The 16,274-nt window shown below is 39.8% G+C and overlaps 1 protein-coding gene across 5 annotated transcripts in view; it reads right to left on the bottom strand.

Annotated features, from left to right (window-relative positions):
• ATP8A2 (ATPase phospholipid transporting 8A2) overlaps positions 1-16,274 on the bottom strand; it is a 295,095-nt gene that overhangs the window by 97,494 nt on the left and 181,327 nt on the right. For all 5 annotated transcript variants that reach the window (XM_072326477.1, XM_072326474.1, XM_072326472.1 and 2 more), the window contains 3 exons: positions 6,715-6,789; positions 3,495-3,617; positions 2,343-2,421 (listed from right to left, as the gene is read on the bottom strand). In XM_072326477.1, coding sequence (XP_072182578.1) covers positions 2,343-2,421; positions 3,495-3,617; positions 6,715-6,789 — 277 coding nt within the window. The remainder of the gene's footprint in view (positions 1-2,342; positions 2,422-3,494; positions 3,618-6,714; positions 6,790-16,274) is intronic.

Raw genomic sequence — 16,274 nt, 5'->3', positions numbered from 1 at the left:
AGGATCAGCAAATCTTGAAGGCTACAGAGAAGAGCCCCTGACAGCCTGACCTCTGGTGAAGACTCTGTCCAGCGCATGGGTAAGAGGTTCAGACAGTGCAGCTGCCCAAGCTACTCGTGTGGGTTTGCTTCTACAATCACTGCATGTGTTTTTCTCTGAACAACTGACAGATTCTGAATATCTTCGAGAAGTCACTGATTTGATATTGTGGCTTTTCTTTCCATTTTGAACCTAAACTACTAAGAAACATCACCAGATGTACTAATCACAAACAGCAGAACGAGATCAAAAACCTGATCCTGTTTGCCCACCGACAGATTTGATCTTCAGCCACAGGCATTTCCATCAGCCCATTTTTTCTCCTGGCACTCTGTGGCTTCAGAAATTTACCATATCATTCCCAAATACACAAAGTTTTAGCAGACTCTTTGCTCTTTCCTCTACTGTCAACAAAAAAAAAGGCAAAGAGCACGAGAGAATGGAGCCTTCCATATCCCATAAATCCTGGTGATGCTTGATGTCTCAGTTTATTGACAAAGAGGCATGCCTAAAAACTTACCTGTTTTGATAGCTCTATAATAAACACGTCTAATGACTCTGACAGTATATTGCTTTAGCACACCACAGTGCACATTTAAGTAATGGAGTAAAATCTGCTGCGAGTCTCATTTTTTCTTTAAAGTTACATTGTAATGTGACAAGGGAATGATTTCTTTTTTTTTTTTTTCCAGAGTTTTCCATGACCTTCCACTTCAGGAAGCTAAACAGTCCTGAAAGGAATGATATTGCTGTTAACGAGAACAGACAGATGTTCAGCGAACACATCTTTCTAGAGCCATACAAGTGTCCATTCACTGAACATGTGCATTTCAGATTCTGAGGAACCTGAGAGGTTAAAATACACCCCAGTGAGAACGGTGCATTTTTGTCTATGGCACTGGCATCTCTTTTATTTTACTTAGAAATACAGAGAAACATGAAAATTCAATATTTGTTCCTCTTTGAAAATCGAGCTAAGCAACATATTGAAATGATCTCAGAAAGAAGGTTACCATGTGAACAGGTGACTATTTCAGCGTTTCAACTGTCTAAAGCAAATGTGTATTATCTACTTAGGAAGTGAATAGTCAGAAAACTATTTATGGAAGTTTGAAACAGAAAGTGTAGCCTGCAACTACTACAGACAGCCCTGAGTAGCTCAAGTTGGATTTAAAGAGGAGCTATTCAAGATTAACATTTCCCATAAAAACAGTGAAACAGAACAACCCCAGGCCCCCCAAAGCAAAACAAAGACCAGTGAAACAAAAACAATCTCTCTCCCCCTAAACTGAAACAGAGCTCTCAGCCCACAGAGGAAAGGGAGGTCTCCTTCTTGTATGGTCTGTCAGACACTGTGTGAAATCGTCACTGAGGGTATGACACTGGAGTTTTACTGAACCAGGTAGAGCGAAACATGAACCTGCCTCCTCCATATCTCTACTATCATGCCCCTTTGATGTGAGCATTCATCTTCCCTTCCTTTTCCTTTTCTTTTACCTCCTCTCCAATTAATCCATCCTCAAGCTGAAGGATCTTGGAATTAGTGTTTCTACATAAGTGTTTGTTTTGAAAAACTCTTGTTTTTGATAAATACTACCTCCACTCCCCCAAATTCCTCATCTGATCTTGTCCCATTTCTTAATACAGTAAAACAAATTTCCCACGTTTTCTCTGCCCACACAATTATATCATAAATCTAAGCAGGAACTGCACGAGATTTACTGTTCCCTGAAATACTGTGCAGTTGCACTACATTTCATAGAAAGCAAGTCTTAGTTCATACAAAAAAAGTCTTGTTTTCCTGATATCTGACTCACGATCTGGTATTTTCCAATCCAGGCAATTCACTTCTTCCATAGACTTTGGTGATAGTGAAACCTCATTCTTTCACTCTATATTTTATACTGCTGCATTATGGAATGGGAAAGATCCAGAAAGATAAAACAAATGCTTGTAATACAGCTACCAGCTGCTTTAACAACCCTTCCAAAAACATTATACAGTAAAACGTTGAGTTCTAAACACATCGCTGAAAAAAATCAGGTGTTGTACAGAACATTTTTGTGTTTGAGCAAGACTTTGGCTAATTTCTTAAGTATTTAAGTCGCTACATGAACAGTAATTAAGTTAAATAGGAATAAACTCAGGAAGCCACCAGATAACTGGCCAAGAATAGCAGCTAGAGTCTATTGAACTGTCAGCATTATTTTCTTAGAACTTATCACAACCTCCAATTCTGCAAACACATTGGCTCTGTAAGACTGAACATCAGTTACTGGCGTAAGAAATAATGAAGCCGTTACCATGCTCCAGTACTTTCAGTGGAAACCAGAAGAGAATGATGGAATGGATCAGGGCATTGATGCAGTGACCCCAGAAAACCTGAGGGAAAACAAACCAAGTCATCAGTAAAGTCCAAAACTCTTGACCTCTCTCTAACTCCCAACAAACGCTTCATTGTGTGGTTTAGAGTCAGACGATATTTTTCCTGAAGTGAAATACCTAAACTTTCCTAAGATCCATTTCCTCCTACAATTTCTGCTCTGTCACAAGAAAACACCGGTCCAGTTGGACAGTTTTATTCTAACAAGTTAAAATGTTACAGGCAAGCAGACTTGCAACTTAAGATCTTTATCAAAATACAGCAGACAGATGGAGTCACCTTTCTTTAATTATCTCAAGGAATGATTTTAAAAGACTGATTCTATACCATGAAGTGTTCTATTTTCTTTTAATGGCCAAATACTTTCTATGCTCTGCAATTCTTAAACTTACAGATAAAGCAGTGTTGCACAAACTAGAGCTTTATGCGCTCAACAGTTTCCACCTCCCTCCTCTCTAATCAAAGCAGTCTTACAGCCTCCCTGACTCAGAAGTACATTTAAATATGTGCCTCTTATGGAATAAACACAGAGTTCCAGTGCTGGCACTTTCTGGCATGTAAAACAGCAAAATGAAATAAAATGCATTTTTCAAAAGTTAAAGTCAAAATAAACACATTTTTACTCTCCAATTTTTATTTTCTTTAATAATAGAAGGGAACTGATTAACTGTGGAAAAGCTCTCTAGTCGGAAGTGCTGTGACAGCCTCTATATTGAAGAAACGTGGACGAAGACATCCAGTTTCTACGACAAAGGTAAGACAACCCTTTTTTAGTAGGTGGGAATTAGAAGGTCATATTCAGATACAAACGACTATGTGAAATACACAGTTCAGATTTCAGGACAAGTTCCAGTTGAAGCCACTTCCGAAAATCCTCAGTTAAAAACAAACAGTTTGTTTTGTTATTGTTCTTTTTTAAAACACAACATAATCCCTTTGAAAACAACCACCTTGTTGCAGTATAATATTATGAAACAGAAGAGACAGTGGGGAATAAGTTATTTTGTGATGAAACAGACCTGGAAAACAACATTTTTCATGTTATTCTTAAAGAAGCAGATTGTTCCCTTACCCTTGTGTTGAACCCATCTGCATTCTGAGTAATTTTGTATAGCTGTGGAAATCTAAGCATGCTGTCTTGAGTACACGATCGCTCAAAAATTCCCAGAGTGAAGGGTGGCAATGCTGTGAAAATCTGCAAAGCAAGCAAACGCTCATTAAAAGCGGCTATGAGTTTTAAGTGGATCCTTGATAATATTTCAGTATGTAGGCAACAGCAAAATTCCCAGACACTTCAGTGGAGATGCATCACCAACCGGTGCGCTGAGAGCATTTTGAAATGTCCAAACAAATCCACGCACAAACCTCAGCAATCTGCAACTCTCAAATACTGACTTACAAAGAAAAGAAGTGTAAATGAAAATTGGTGCTACTAACCAAGCAGCTTACATTCAGGAAGTCAGCCATCGGTACTTTCTGATGTGGCAGCTCATCTAGGGAGGGCAGGCCACATCAGAGTGCAAAGGAAAGACGACATGTACTTTTACAAACAAGCCTTGAAAGAATGGGTTCAAATGCAGCCACACTTGTAGGCATAATTAAATAAGCAATATGTTTAATCAAAGCTAAGTTTAGGAACAAAGCAAATGTGGATGTCACGTTAGAAATACACTGAAAAACAATGGCTGTTCTGTGTTGCAGTACTTCAGGAATTCTCCAGCCAGGTATGTCCTGATAGGAACAAATTAACCACTCTGTGTGTCCCTATTTCTGACTGCTTATAGATAACCAAGACTTGGAAATGCTCCAGGAGAGACAGCAGAACCCTGCCAGAATCACAGCAAGTCAGCCTCTGCTGAGCCCCCACATCATTCTTATTCAGGTGTTTCCAGGATCTGAGGCGGTTCATTTAAAGCCACCTCAGGGATGCATGTTTCTTACTGTCTGTTGTCACACGCAGTGAAAATGTCACTAGTATGCATGCCTGCAGGCTGAACTTTAGCCACAGAATTTAACATTGTTTGTATCTGAAAATTAATTTCTAACCCTATACATATATGCATGTTTAACATATTGAGAAGAGTTCAACCAGCAGCTTCAGGTCAAGAACCATCTCTAGCACGTGTTTCAATTTTGTGAAAGCTGGGCTCTGTTTCCTACCAGCAAGGAGCAACAAGAAGGAACAGACACCAGCAAGAAGCAACTGTTCCATCCTTGGACCTAACTTCTTTCACTCACAAAGTGATAAATCAGATCGTTAAACTGTTGGTGGGCAGAGTTAGAAGTAAGACAACTGGCCCAGTATAGTCCAAAACATGACACATTCTCATATACCTTTATGATATTTCCCTATTTTTTTCATGTTTCTTGGGACACTTCCCAATTGAATCAAGACACTATTTTAGATGTGGTTTTCATTTTATTTTTTTTTATTATTTTTTTTTTTTTTTTTTTTTTAAATTTGAAAGGAAGCCTCCAGTACAGAACCATAAAATCAACAAGGTTGGAAAAGACCTCCAAGATCATCCAGTCCAACCATCCACCAATCACCAAGATTTCCCCACTAAACCACATCCCTTAGTATCACATCTAAATGTTTCACCACCTCCAGGGATGGTGACTCCAACACCTCCCTGGGCAGCCCATTCCAGCACCTCACCACTCTTTCAGAGATGAAATTTTTCTTAATATCCAACCAGAACCTCCCCAGCACAATTTGAGGCCATTCTCTGCATCCCTATCACTAGTCCTATTGTGTGAAGCAGCATAAATGTATACAAATCTGATCTAGCTGTAGATGTGCCTGCTCAATGCAGGAGAGCTGGACTAAATGACCTTTAAGGGACCATTCTTATTCAGATGATTCTATGATTCTATAAATGCTGGAACCACAATGCTAGTAAGATTTCCTACACTTCGCATTTTAATGAGACTGCTCGTGAAACAGAGGGTTAATACATGTGGAAAAGAACAGAAGAGTTAAACTCTGCTTAAAAATCTAACCCCTTCAAACTGTGAAAGCCCTGAATACCCCACCAGCATTTGATTCTCTGTGATTCTTGGGGACCAATTCTACTTTTAGAAAATAGTGGCCTTATGAAACAAGGATTAATTTATACTCCGCTGATTCTCTAACATGAGCTTCATCCATGAGCTTTAAATGCGGGGTAGGTAGATCCATCAAACCAGGTTTAAAGATAATAGATGCAAATATCTAACCATGAATGACAGACTGTGCAACAGTCAGGAAATGAGGGTGAAGAGGAAGTGGAAAATCCCTGAATTAATGCCTTCCATGGAGACGATGGAATCTTACAGCATATGAGGGTTTGTGCCATCATTTTTAAGATTAGAGAAACGTGACAGAAATGTTTCCATTAATACTACACAGTGATAGAGATAATTTGCTGGCTTTTTCTGTGTTTCCACATACTTAAGAGTCTGATAAAATAAATAAATAAATAAAATTTCTTCCCTCTAAAAAGAAATGCAAAGGATTTTTCAACACTGACAAAGCATCCTCGTGGCTTATAATTCCAGCCGTCACTAACATTTCAAATATAAAGCTCTATTAAGAAGACCAGCACAGGCTGATGGTATGCAGCAAAATGTGGCACCGGAGATCTTCCAGGCTTTAATCAGATTAAAGTTGTTAATTAGAGTGATAAAATCACATGATACAGTACGGGACACTGAAAAGCACACATCCTACACTTGGTTAAGGCAAGGAATACTGGTTACACAGCGTGCTGCTTCCAGTTCTGTAATGACTCAGTAAAGAGTGCACGATGCTTCACTGAGCATCTAACTCTTACAGGATCTGAAAGAAGGTCTTCCATATTTACTATCTATCAGTAAATGCTTCGGTATGTTTCTGCATGGACCAAAATCACTGGGACAATAACACTTTATGAAAAGATAAGAAAATAAAAGCACAAAGGCTAAGACCTGAGATCTATTTTGAACATTAGCAGCCAATAAAATATCTCAATACAAGAGACTGAAGATGCTTTCGAAGAGAAAACTGAAGTACACCCAAAAGCTGCAGTTTTACTGAAGTCATACTGAACTAAGCACTAGTATTATGTATTAAGGGCATTTTTCAATATTTATTTTGATTTAAAACAGCATTCAGTGTTTTGCTTTCTATGGCTCGGGGTAGATCAAAATGGATTCTACAAATGAATTCACCTTTCCTGACATACACTTAGATTGTTACCTAGGAGAGATGGGACAGAGCACACACTAACACACATCCCAAGCAATACCAATTCAAAACACGTAGCACTTACCACATTATACAGACCAATGCACCATCGCTCAAATAAGATCTGCCCAGAGAATCCATTAACGAAAGCAAACCAAAGCTGAAACAAAGAAAGACAGGTTACAAGAAGCTTTATTACTGCAGTAAATGCTTCCATCTACAGTAGAGGAGGAGGCTATGGAACACAGACCACCATCTGGAGACAGCTGCTTGTCATGCTTCAAAAATAAAGATGGGCAGTGCCAGGAAGTTATTCTTTTCCAAAATCTTAAGACTTTAAATATTGCCAGAGTGCTGTTTGTTTCAAATAAAATACTCAGGTGATGGAACAATTTACTGTGTATGAATCATTACTCCAGAAAAACAAACGGCCTCAAAATATTTCTGAAATCTTACTGCTGGCAAAACAACATGCTTAACGCCACAAGCTAACCTACTTTCCATCAGAGATTATCAGAATTGTCATGTTAGCTGTCTTGTGATGGATGCTCTGTTTGACCTGTGTTCTGTTTTAGTTAAAAACTCTGAAGTACTGATTCATCAGTTGCATTATTATAGTTCTACTGTCAGCATAATAATAATTGTTATTTAATAAACATAAATTAAGAAATAAACAATGGAAGAAGTTGCCTGAAGATTCTGTGATGGTTCCATCCTTTCACAAGTCTATGAAATACAGCTGAAGAGCCCTGAGCAACCTGGTTCAAACTCTGTATCGACCCTGTTGGACTGGGTGGCCTCTGAGCTCCCTTTTGAGATGTCTCTAACACCATAATGCCAGAAGAATGCTATATGCAGCATTGTGTGAGTCAACTCTTTACAGAATTTAATTGGACCTACTTGCTTAATCCTACTTTTAATCTTGTTGAAGCAGCTTTTCAAAATAAGAAATGCTTTACTAAGTTGGAACAAAGTTTCTTTCTCAGTCAGTGAGCACTGAAAGGCCAAGGAAAGAAGTGAAAAAATTGTCCTTTCCCAAGGCAAAAACCATTGCATTTATCTGTCAAAGGAGCACTTTCACTTTGTGATTATTGTCCCTTTCAAAGTTCATTTGTGAAGCCCATTTGGGCTCAACCATGTACCACAACAATTAGTTTAAAATTACAGTTCGAACAACACCATTTTTAACATATTTTATCTCACGTTTACTTTGTTATTTTACATGTCACTGCCCAACAGTCCATGGCGCTCACAGACAGAGCTCTGTCCTGACACTATCCTACCAGTGATGTAGCAGCACTCTCTTGCCAGCATCATTTATTCTCTGGTTCATCTGTAATTTGTGCAATGGGAATGCCCCTGCAAAGCTGTATACCATTCGGCCTCTTCTCTGCTCTCACTCAAAATGGGTATAGAGTAACCAGGAAAGAGAAGGTAAGAAGACCGCATCAAGACCTGCAACTGCTTTCATGAATCTGGTGTCTAAGTAGACTGGGACTCTTCACCACGAGACAGAGACAGCTTAAGGGAAGATTTAAGTATTGACAAGATTGACAAGACTCATCAGTTTCACTCTATTTCCAGTTAGTTGAAATACATCAGTCTTGAATAAACTACAAATATGTATACCCCATTCCTAAAATTCAGTTTCCTCTATCATTCATGCTGTCAATCATACACAAATTTAAACCAGACAAGGTTATGTGTTCATCCCTCCAGGTCTGCACAGAGAAAAGCACAGAAGAAAATCACATTCTACACTCCAACCTTTTTTCATCATTTTTACTTGCACCATCAGTACATGGAGTGGTCACCACCCTCCCAGTCTCACTCTCGGGACCCAACTAATGGCCCAAAGCCACACGATGACCATCCTCACACAGACTTGGGTCTGTTACCCAACTGCAAACCTCAGTTCTTTAAATGAAAACTATGAAAGGTCTTGGGAAAAATCAGTTCTTTTGGGACTGGCAGGTAATGAACTTGAGGGCAGCTTCTCTTGGCAAAAATCTGAACTTCAGACAAGCTTCCTCCTCAATATTTAGCAGTGATCACCTAGGCATTCATCCCCTCCATGCCTCTTGCAGTTTACTGCAAGCATGAACAAATTTGGGAGACCTCACTGTGGCCCTCCAATATTTGAAAGGGGAGTACGAACAGGAAAGAGAGCGACTGTTTGTGAGGGCGGACAGTGATAGGACAAAGGGAAATGGTTTTAAACTGAGACAGGGGAGGTTTAGGTTAGATATTAGGAGGAAGTTTTTCACACAGAAGGTGATGTTACACTGGAACAGGTTGCCCAAGGAGGTTGTGGATGCCCCATCCCTGGAGGCATTCAAGGCCTGGTCTGGTGGTTGGCAGCCCTGAACATAGCAGGGGGGATGGAACTAGATGATCTTTGTGGTCCTTTTCAACCCAGGCCATTCAATGATTCTGTGATGAATAAGGATACTAATACAAGATACTTAAAATAGCTCACAAACCAAAAGCCTGTCTGACTATCTGGCAAGCCCAGCCTGTGTTCTGCTCAGTCTTCTAGATCCCACCAGGCAAAACAGAACTTCTGAGGATTAGTGGCCTTTTATGACACTGGCTCATGGTACTTCAGATATCATTGCTGTATGAAGCCATAGCCTCTCACAGGTAATCCTGCAGCAACAGACATCCTCGATTTTCCATTGGGCGGGTGAAATAAAGTAGTCAGACTTGCTGTAGCTGGCTCATAGCTAGGAAATGAGTCCCCAACCAGGCAAAGCTATTATATTTCATTCACATTTCCCATAAAAATATTAGCAGTAATGAAGTGAATACACAATTATGTAAAACTTGGAGAAAGTCAAGCTATTAAATTGTCTTACAAAGCAGTAGATGGAGTAGATGGACTGTTGGAAGTACAAGTGAAAGGCACTCTCTCCACATGCCCATTCCTTCTAACTAAGAAAGTAGCTATCCTGCAACTGGGTGATGCAGAATTCATTACAGAAATGCTAAGAAGCCCCTGGGATTCATCAGTCACTATTGAAGAATACAGAGATGGATGTTTCTGACTGTGGTAATTAAGTATTTAAGTGCCACAATCTTTAGTCTTATGAAGTTTGCTTTAACCTTATATGAATTTTCTGCAGTAAAGCACTGTCCTTATTTCAGGACTGTTATGATTTTGCTGGGCAAGAACTGTCAGCAACATAAATGTTCACCTATTTCAAAATCTGAACTTGTTTTCCTTTTGGCAGGATCTACACAGGTGAAAATGAGAAGCAAGTACATTCCTCACTCCTCCCCACACCAGCCTGCACTGTGCTCTGAAATCACAACACGCAGAAAAAATAACAGCTCGTCTCCAGCAGATCTTCACATTATCCAATGCCAATCAATGGAAAGAATGTCGTGCACTTCCTTAGTACCTTCATGTCAAGAGCAACAAATCAGATACTTTGCATAAAATACACACTTATTTTGCATTTAACACAAGCCATAAACTGGTACACATAGTTTAAGCAGTATCTGTTTGTAGAGAGGATGGTATCCCTTAAGGTCAGCAAAGGAAAAAACCCTCCACCTCAATATTCCTGTTAACAAAATATTCTAAATAGACTCGAAGTTGCAACAACCCATGCTTGACTCAGACTTGGTAAGCTGGCAGGAAAACCTGCCAAGTCTGCTTGGCTTGCCAAGCTCCAGGGGTTTGCAGGGCTCAGCTACAGTGCTGCTATGAACACATGGACCCAAAGTCATTAAACCGCTTTTCTGGCTGGAAAAGAAGAAATCTTTTCTCTTTAACTATTACCTGACTGCCAAAAAGCTGGGAAAGCTTACTTGTAACTCAGCGACAAGATATGTATTTTTCTCCCAAGGAACAAGAGGTCCAATTTAAATGTAAAGAAATTTAGACCTAAGGCTGAAAGCCGAGCTGATATTTTACTGCACTTTATTACAGCTGATATGGCAAAGATCTGAAAGCAGTAGGCACTGTACACAAAGGAAGTGGAATATGTTGCAAACTGAACAACAGCCCATATTTCCCACCTTGAAGTGTGGCTGCATTGTTTAACTATGAACCCCCCGCTGCTGGAGCGCTCTGTGCCAGCTGTGATGTGGGCATTTTGCCACCAGAGAAGGCAAAAAAGAAAAGAAGAGAGGAGGAGAAAAAAACTAAAATCAGACCGCTGCCTCCTTCCAGAGGTCAACAAAAGCCAACAGATGGTAATAGTTGGTTAATATTGACTCGAGCTGCAGGCGATGGAGGATCCTGAGGTAAAACAGTCTCACGCTGCCATTATTTTGAGCCACACAGCCCATCCACCTGCTCGGGAGTGTATTTTGAGAAAAGATCAAGTATTATTTTCTAAAAATATTCCCACTTGAGCGACTTGGAAGGCAATTTTAATTGCATTATTGCTTCATGCATAATTACCGCAACATTAATACTTGAAATAGTAGGAACTAATTTATTTAAATGCTCTAAGGCACTGGGATAGAAAACGATCCATTCTAAACGTGTATATTTATGATGTCTTGATAATAGACAGCTTAACGAGTACTAGAAATGTTTTCTCAATTCTGCTAAAGGGCACGGAAAGCTAATGTAGTCAGGGTATCAACAATTGCCACAGGCACCAATTACAGCCAGCCCGGATGCCTTTACTACTCAGAAATGAGTTAAATTCTCAAAATAGCCTCTCTCAGCACACACACATTTTGCACGTTCTTACCGAATGGGCTCATTTACAGTTTGCCTAATAAAGCAGGCTTGTGCGTCTCCAGTGCACTTCATTAATAATGTATCCTGATTAAAAACCCCTCGTTACAGATGCCTCTCTCAACGCAAGGCTCTTACTCCCGCTGAAATGCACATGGCCTTAAAATAATCCCTTCATTAGAGAGGATACAGCACCAATTCTGTAATATAGGTAGAGAGCCTTGATAATAAGATTTGACAGAGTAGGCATGTCTGCCTGAGACCTGCGCGGGCTGCCAGGGAATATTTCCCCTATTAGCTGTGTGTGGAAAACAGATCTATATTTTTCAACTGAAACCATTCCCCCTAGGCCTGTGCACCCAAACAAGTGCACTTTTAAGCTCAGAATCATCTCCCACCTTCCCTGCCAAATATTAACAATTATTTTAAAAGCTGCACGCTGCTCATTAAAATGCTCTCATTAAAAAAAACCAAAAACCAAAAAACACACACAAAAAAACCCATCACAAAACAACTATGCATTTTTACTGCAAAGCTTGGTCAGATAAACTGGTATCAAAGCAACCAATACAACAGATTTCCTGTTTTTAAACACTACTTTATTAAATAAGCCTGAACAGCTGTTATTTCTTCTATTGCTGACTACTAATACATTTTATATTTCAGCATCATAAAAAGCACAGCTTTATCAGCCTCATCTTTACCTTCTTACTCAAGAAGGGCATGCAGAAAATCGGCTTTTCTTCCTCAGAGAGGTTGCTGCCATGCTTTGCTTTACCCACAGGCCTAGTGTCAGCACTGCTCCTCAGAAGCACACCTCGCACTCAGCAGGACAGGGAGCAGAGGGGACATGAGAAGTACTTTGCAGCTGAAATACAGTAATTCTGAAGACTTGAAAATTAAATAGGAATTAGTGAATCTCTCCAGATGTTTCTAGTCAGTGGTCCCCAGTAGTAAGCAGCTTTGTTTCTGGTCTCAAATGACACACATCAACAGATGACCATGCAGCACACTCCAGAGAAACCAGCCACTGGGACACATGAAGGCTGGCTCTTCCAGCACCATTTATGCATTCAGTATTCCCATCATTGGCAAAATGACCAGGCAGCCCATTACAGCTCTCAGAAAGGTTTTGTTCCTAGGCTTATTTCTTTTAGCCTGATGAAACGGAGCATAAAGGAAAGGCAGGCTATTTTCCCACCCTTTAGCGTTAAGTATTGTAAGAACTTCATATTCTTCCAGCATTAATTGCTGCAGAAGCAAGTCTCAGGTAGCACAATTAAAAACTGCTCATTATTAACAGTAATTTGGTTACTGCTGTGTAACCAAAGGGCAGCTGGACTTGACAAAATATGTGGTTATACGTTACAGTTCCTCAGAAAGTTTATTCTATACAAACACAGCCAGCTCCATTCTGTATTTTTCAGCTTCCCTCGTGTTTCCTGGGCTATCAAGAAAGCTGCTGCAGCTACACAAGGGTTGTTTCATCATGTATATATGAGATGCCATAGAGGTGATGGGACACACAGACTGACTCTAGATCTGGAGCGGCTCAGTGGCTGTGCCGCAGGCTGCAGACATCACAGCAGGCCCCTGGGAGCTGCAGAGCCATGGGAGCTCCCACCATGGCTTCCCAGTGCCATCAGCCTTCCACTACCTAAGCACTGCTCCTAATACTCCTTTCCTTAGCATACTGAGAGCAGTTGTAGAGAAAGGTTTGTTAATGTGAACATGTGTCAGCAACTGCAGTCACAGTCAGTTCACCAACGTAAAATTCTTGTTTTCCCCCTGCTACTGTCTGGATCTGCCTAATCGACTTCTCTAACCATCACTGCTTGCACTTCACTGTGGGCCTGAATAGTGTAGTCTCAGTATTAATAGCTTGGCACATATTAATGAGAAATTACTGTATCTCCTCAGCATGTAATCACTCCAGTCTGGTCATGATACAACTTTCAGAACTGTGTAATTGACCCACATCTCACATAAAAAGATAAGGACATGCTATTACATGGTTTTAAATGACCCCATGGCTTTTCCGAAGCTAAGTGGTATCTTTAACCAATGATAAAAGAAAGAAGTACTTTGCGTTTTCTGCTCTTAATTTGTTCTCAAACAAACTGCTCAAATAAATGGCTAAAAATTGCAAGTTTAAGGATCTGTATTAATATCTGAGGAAATGTCAACAGCTTCATGCAACTTAAGTACCTGAATTTTTGCTACGCGCTTCAAATACATTAACAAGAGTCATGTCAGGAAGAAAGAGAAGCAGTATTTCAAACAGAAGATTAACAGACTGTGGAGAAAAAGATGTTGCTACTATTCCCTAGTAAAGGCAATGAGAGGGAAGGAAGGCACAGACTGCTATAGCAGAGATTGCCAAGCCAGCAGCTCTAGTGCAGAACACAAATGGAATGACAACAAAACTCGTGGCTTCATGAGTGAAGCCTGACAATACTGCATGTCAAAAGTGAGGCTAAAACACCAAAATTCTTCACATCAGGTCACACACACAAGAACTCACTGGAGCCCGAGCAAAGCAGATCAGCTCAGAGCTATACATAATAAAGCACTGTAGTGCATCCTGTACAGAAATAAGCACATACAAAGACCGGAAGCTTTGACACAACCGTGGCTCCAGAAATCAAAAGGAAAAATTAAAAGAAAAAGAAAGTTTATCTGAGAAAAGGGGAAATGTAAACAAAAAGAACAACAACCAACATTTAAATATGCACACTGGGAACCAGTATCCTGACAGAGCTGTATCTCAGACGCTGATGGAATGTTCCTTACCTCAGACAAGCTGGAGCGTATACATTTATATATAAAAGCCCTGAAGACACAAACAAGCTCCCTGTTTTTCCCGAGGACAAAGTATCTCTTTTTCACACCCAAGCCAGCTGAAAAGAACAACTCACTCCAACTGGTGACTCATGTAGTACCTGTGATGGTACTGGCAAGAACACAGGAACAGGCAGTAAATACAACTTTGAATCTGAGAGCACTGTGCAGGGATGGGACTAGAGCAGAATGGAAGACAGAGTTGAATTAGAGAAAGGACTGCATAGAATGCTGTAATTCACTAAAATGGTTCTGCTTTTACTCTAGGTCTGGATGAGAGATACCGTATATAATGGATAATTTATAAATTACTGATGCTTCTAATACAGCAGGGCATTTCTGCAGCAACACAATCTTCACGGCCTATACTGATGGTGAAGACACCACACCAATACTGGACCAAATCTAGTAACAATAACAGAGACCTGAGCAAAACAATATACTTAGACTGATGACTTCAATCTCTGCTGTTACACACTTACTTCTCTTGCTGAGTTCTATAAGACTGTACAGATTCTTACATTCTGCCTTGCACAAGTCTGTTTCACATTACTCTATCCTTTTGTATTATTATACTCCGTCTAGCATGATTCCGGAAGAGATAGTGGACTCAGTTCATTGTTAGTGGCTAAGCTTGCCTTTCCCCATAGGATCGGGTTGTTAGCAGTTTCCTTTTAGCCTACATGTAGCTTAATGAAGAAGAGAATTTCCCAGTGCACTTACATGTGCATTCACTTACATCTGCATATGGTGCAAAGGGCACTAAGCTAAAAAGTGATAGGGAGATCGATATTGAGCTAATGCAATTAGAATGCCATTGAGTATTCTTCTGTCTTCGATACAAACCTAAGCAATGTCTTATAAGTAATCAAAGGGATTTTGTGAATTCAAGGACCAAACACATTTCCAGTACTCCTTCAATTAACTGACTGAATAAAGCTGATGGTGACTGAGACCTTGACTGTCACTCTCCAGCTCCCATTTTACAGGACACTCCACTTCAATCCCTTCCCTTCCTCCTTTCATTTGTAGGAGTCCCTTAAGTTACACTTACAAATGCAGGTTCACAGATCTTACCTTCCTTGTCATCACAAAGGAAGCCTTCTGCAGAGCTGCTGAATTAAGTGTATAGGAGCAGTTCAGTAGCAAGGTCATTTTAGGTCTGCAACTGTAGGCCCCTCAGGATTCCCTATTACAGCTACATCAACTGCCAATTTCCCCTTGCAAGTCTAAGCTTCCCCCCTTTCTCCCTGTGAAATAAAATTCAGTGTCTGCAAGCCCTTGAATTAAGTTACTTTCTCCGAGATGTTTATATAAAGTTTTCTGACAGCTTGGAACCCAAGGAACACAGCAAAATTAGTGACAGAAAACCAGAGCACTACAGAAACCACAGCTCACCTTCTGTCACACTGACAGCAGTAAACCTTCACTGTGGTAATCCCACAAGCAGCCCATGTTTTTCATTACGGTCCTCCAAGCATTGCAGCACAGAGGCTAACTTCTCTCCCCAAATAATCAGGGTATGCTGTAATCTGAAAAGCTTCCTTCTACTACCTATCATCTTACATTTATTCTACTTTTATTTTCTAATATAATCATTTTATTGGTCTCTGGGGCAAACTGAAATAGATAAGATTTACCATTTTCTTTTTAAACGTGTTATCTCTTACCAAAAGGCTTTAAGACTTAGGAAGAAAAGGCACCTTTTCTGTTCTCCTTGCCGCTTCTCTCATGTCAAAATTAAACGCAACATTAGTAAATTAAGTCTAAAATTATTTCTCTACATGCTGACTAAAGCTAAAAGACTTAGATCCAAAATACATATTTTGCCAAAATATGCAGCAGACTAAGCACATGCAATCATTTCACTGGCAAGTTACTTACTGATGTACTTCTCATTATAAAGAAATAATGTTTGAACTTCTTTTCAAAAGCAATTAGATTTCTTTCACTGCAACACATACGAAGAAATTCTTAGTATGCTTTTAAATCACGTGCTGTATCTTCTGATAAATCATGTGCACAAAGAATCTGAAACACTAAAAAAAATTATGTTAGATTATTAAATCCTAGAAATTCACACACAGGAGAAATGAATTTGCATT

Source organism: Excalfactoria chinensis, chromosome 1, assembly GCF_039878825.1.
Source record: "Excalfactoria chinensis isolate bCotChi1 chromosome 1, bCotChi1.hap2, whole genome shotgun sequence".
Classification (NCBI taxonomy): Eukaryota; Metazoa; Chordata; class Aves; order Galliformes; family Phasianidae; genus Excalfactoria; species Excalfactoria chinensis.
The sequence above is the reverse complement of the archived record's forward strand: the minus strand, read 5'-3'. Positions and strand labels throughout refer to the sequence as shown.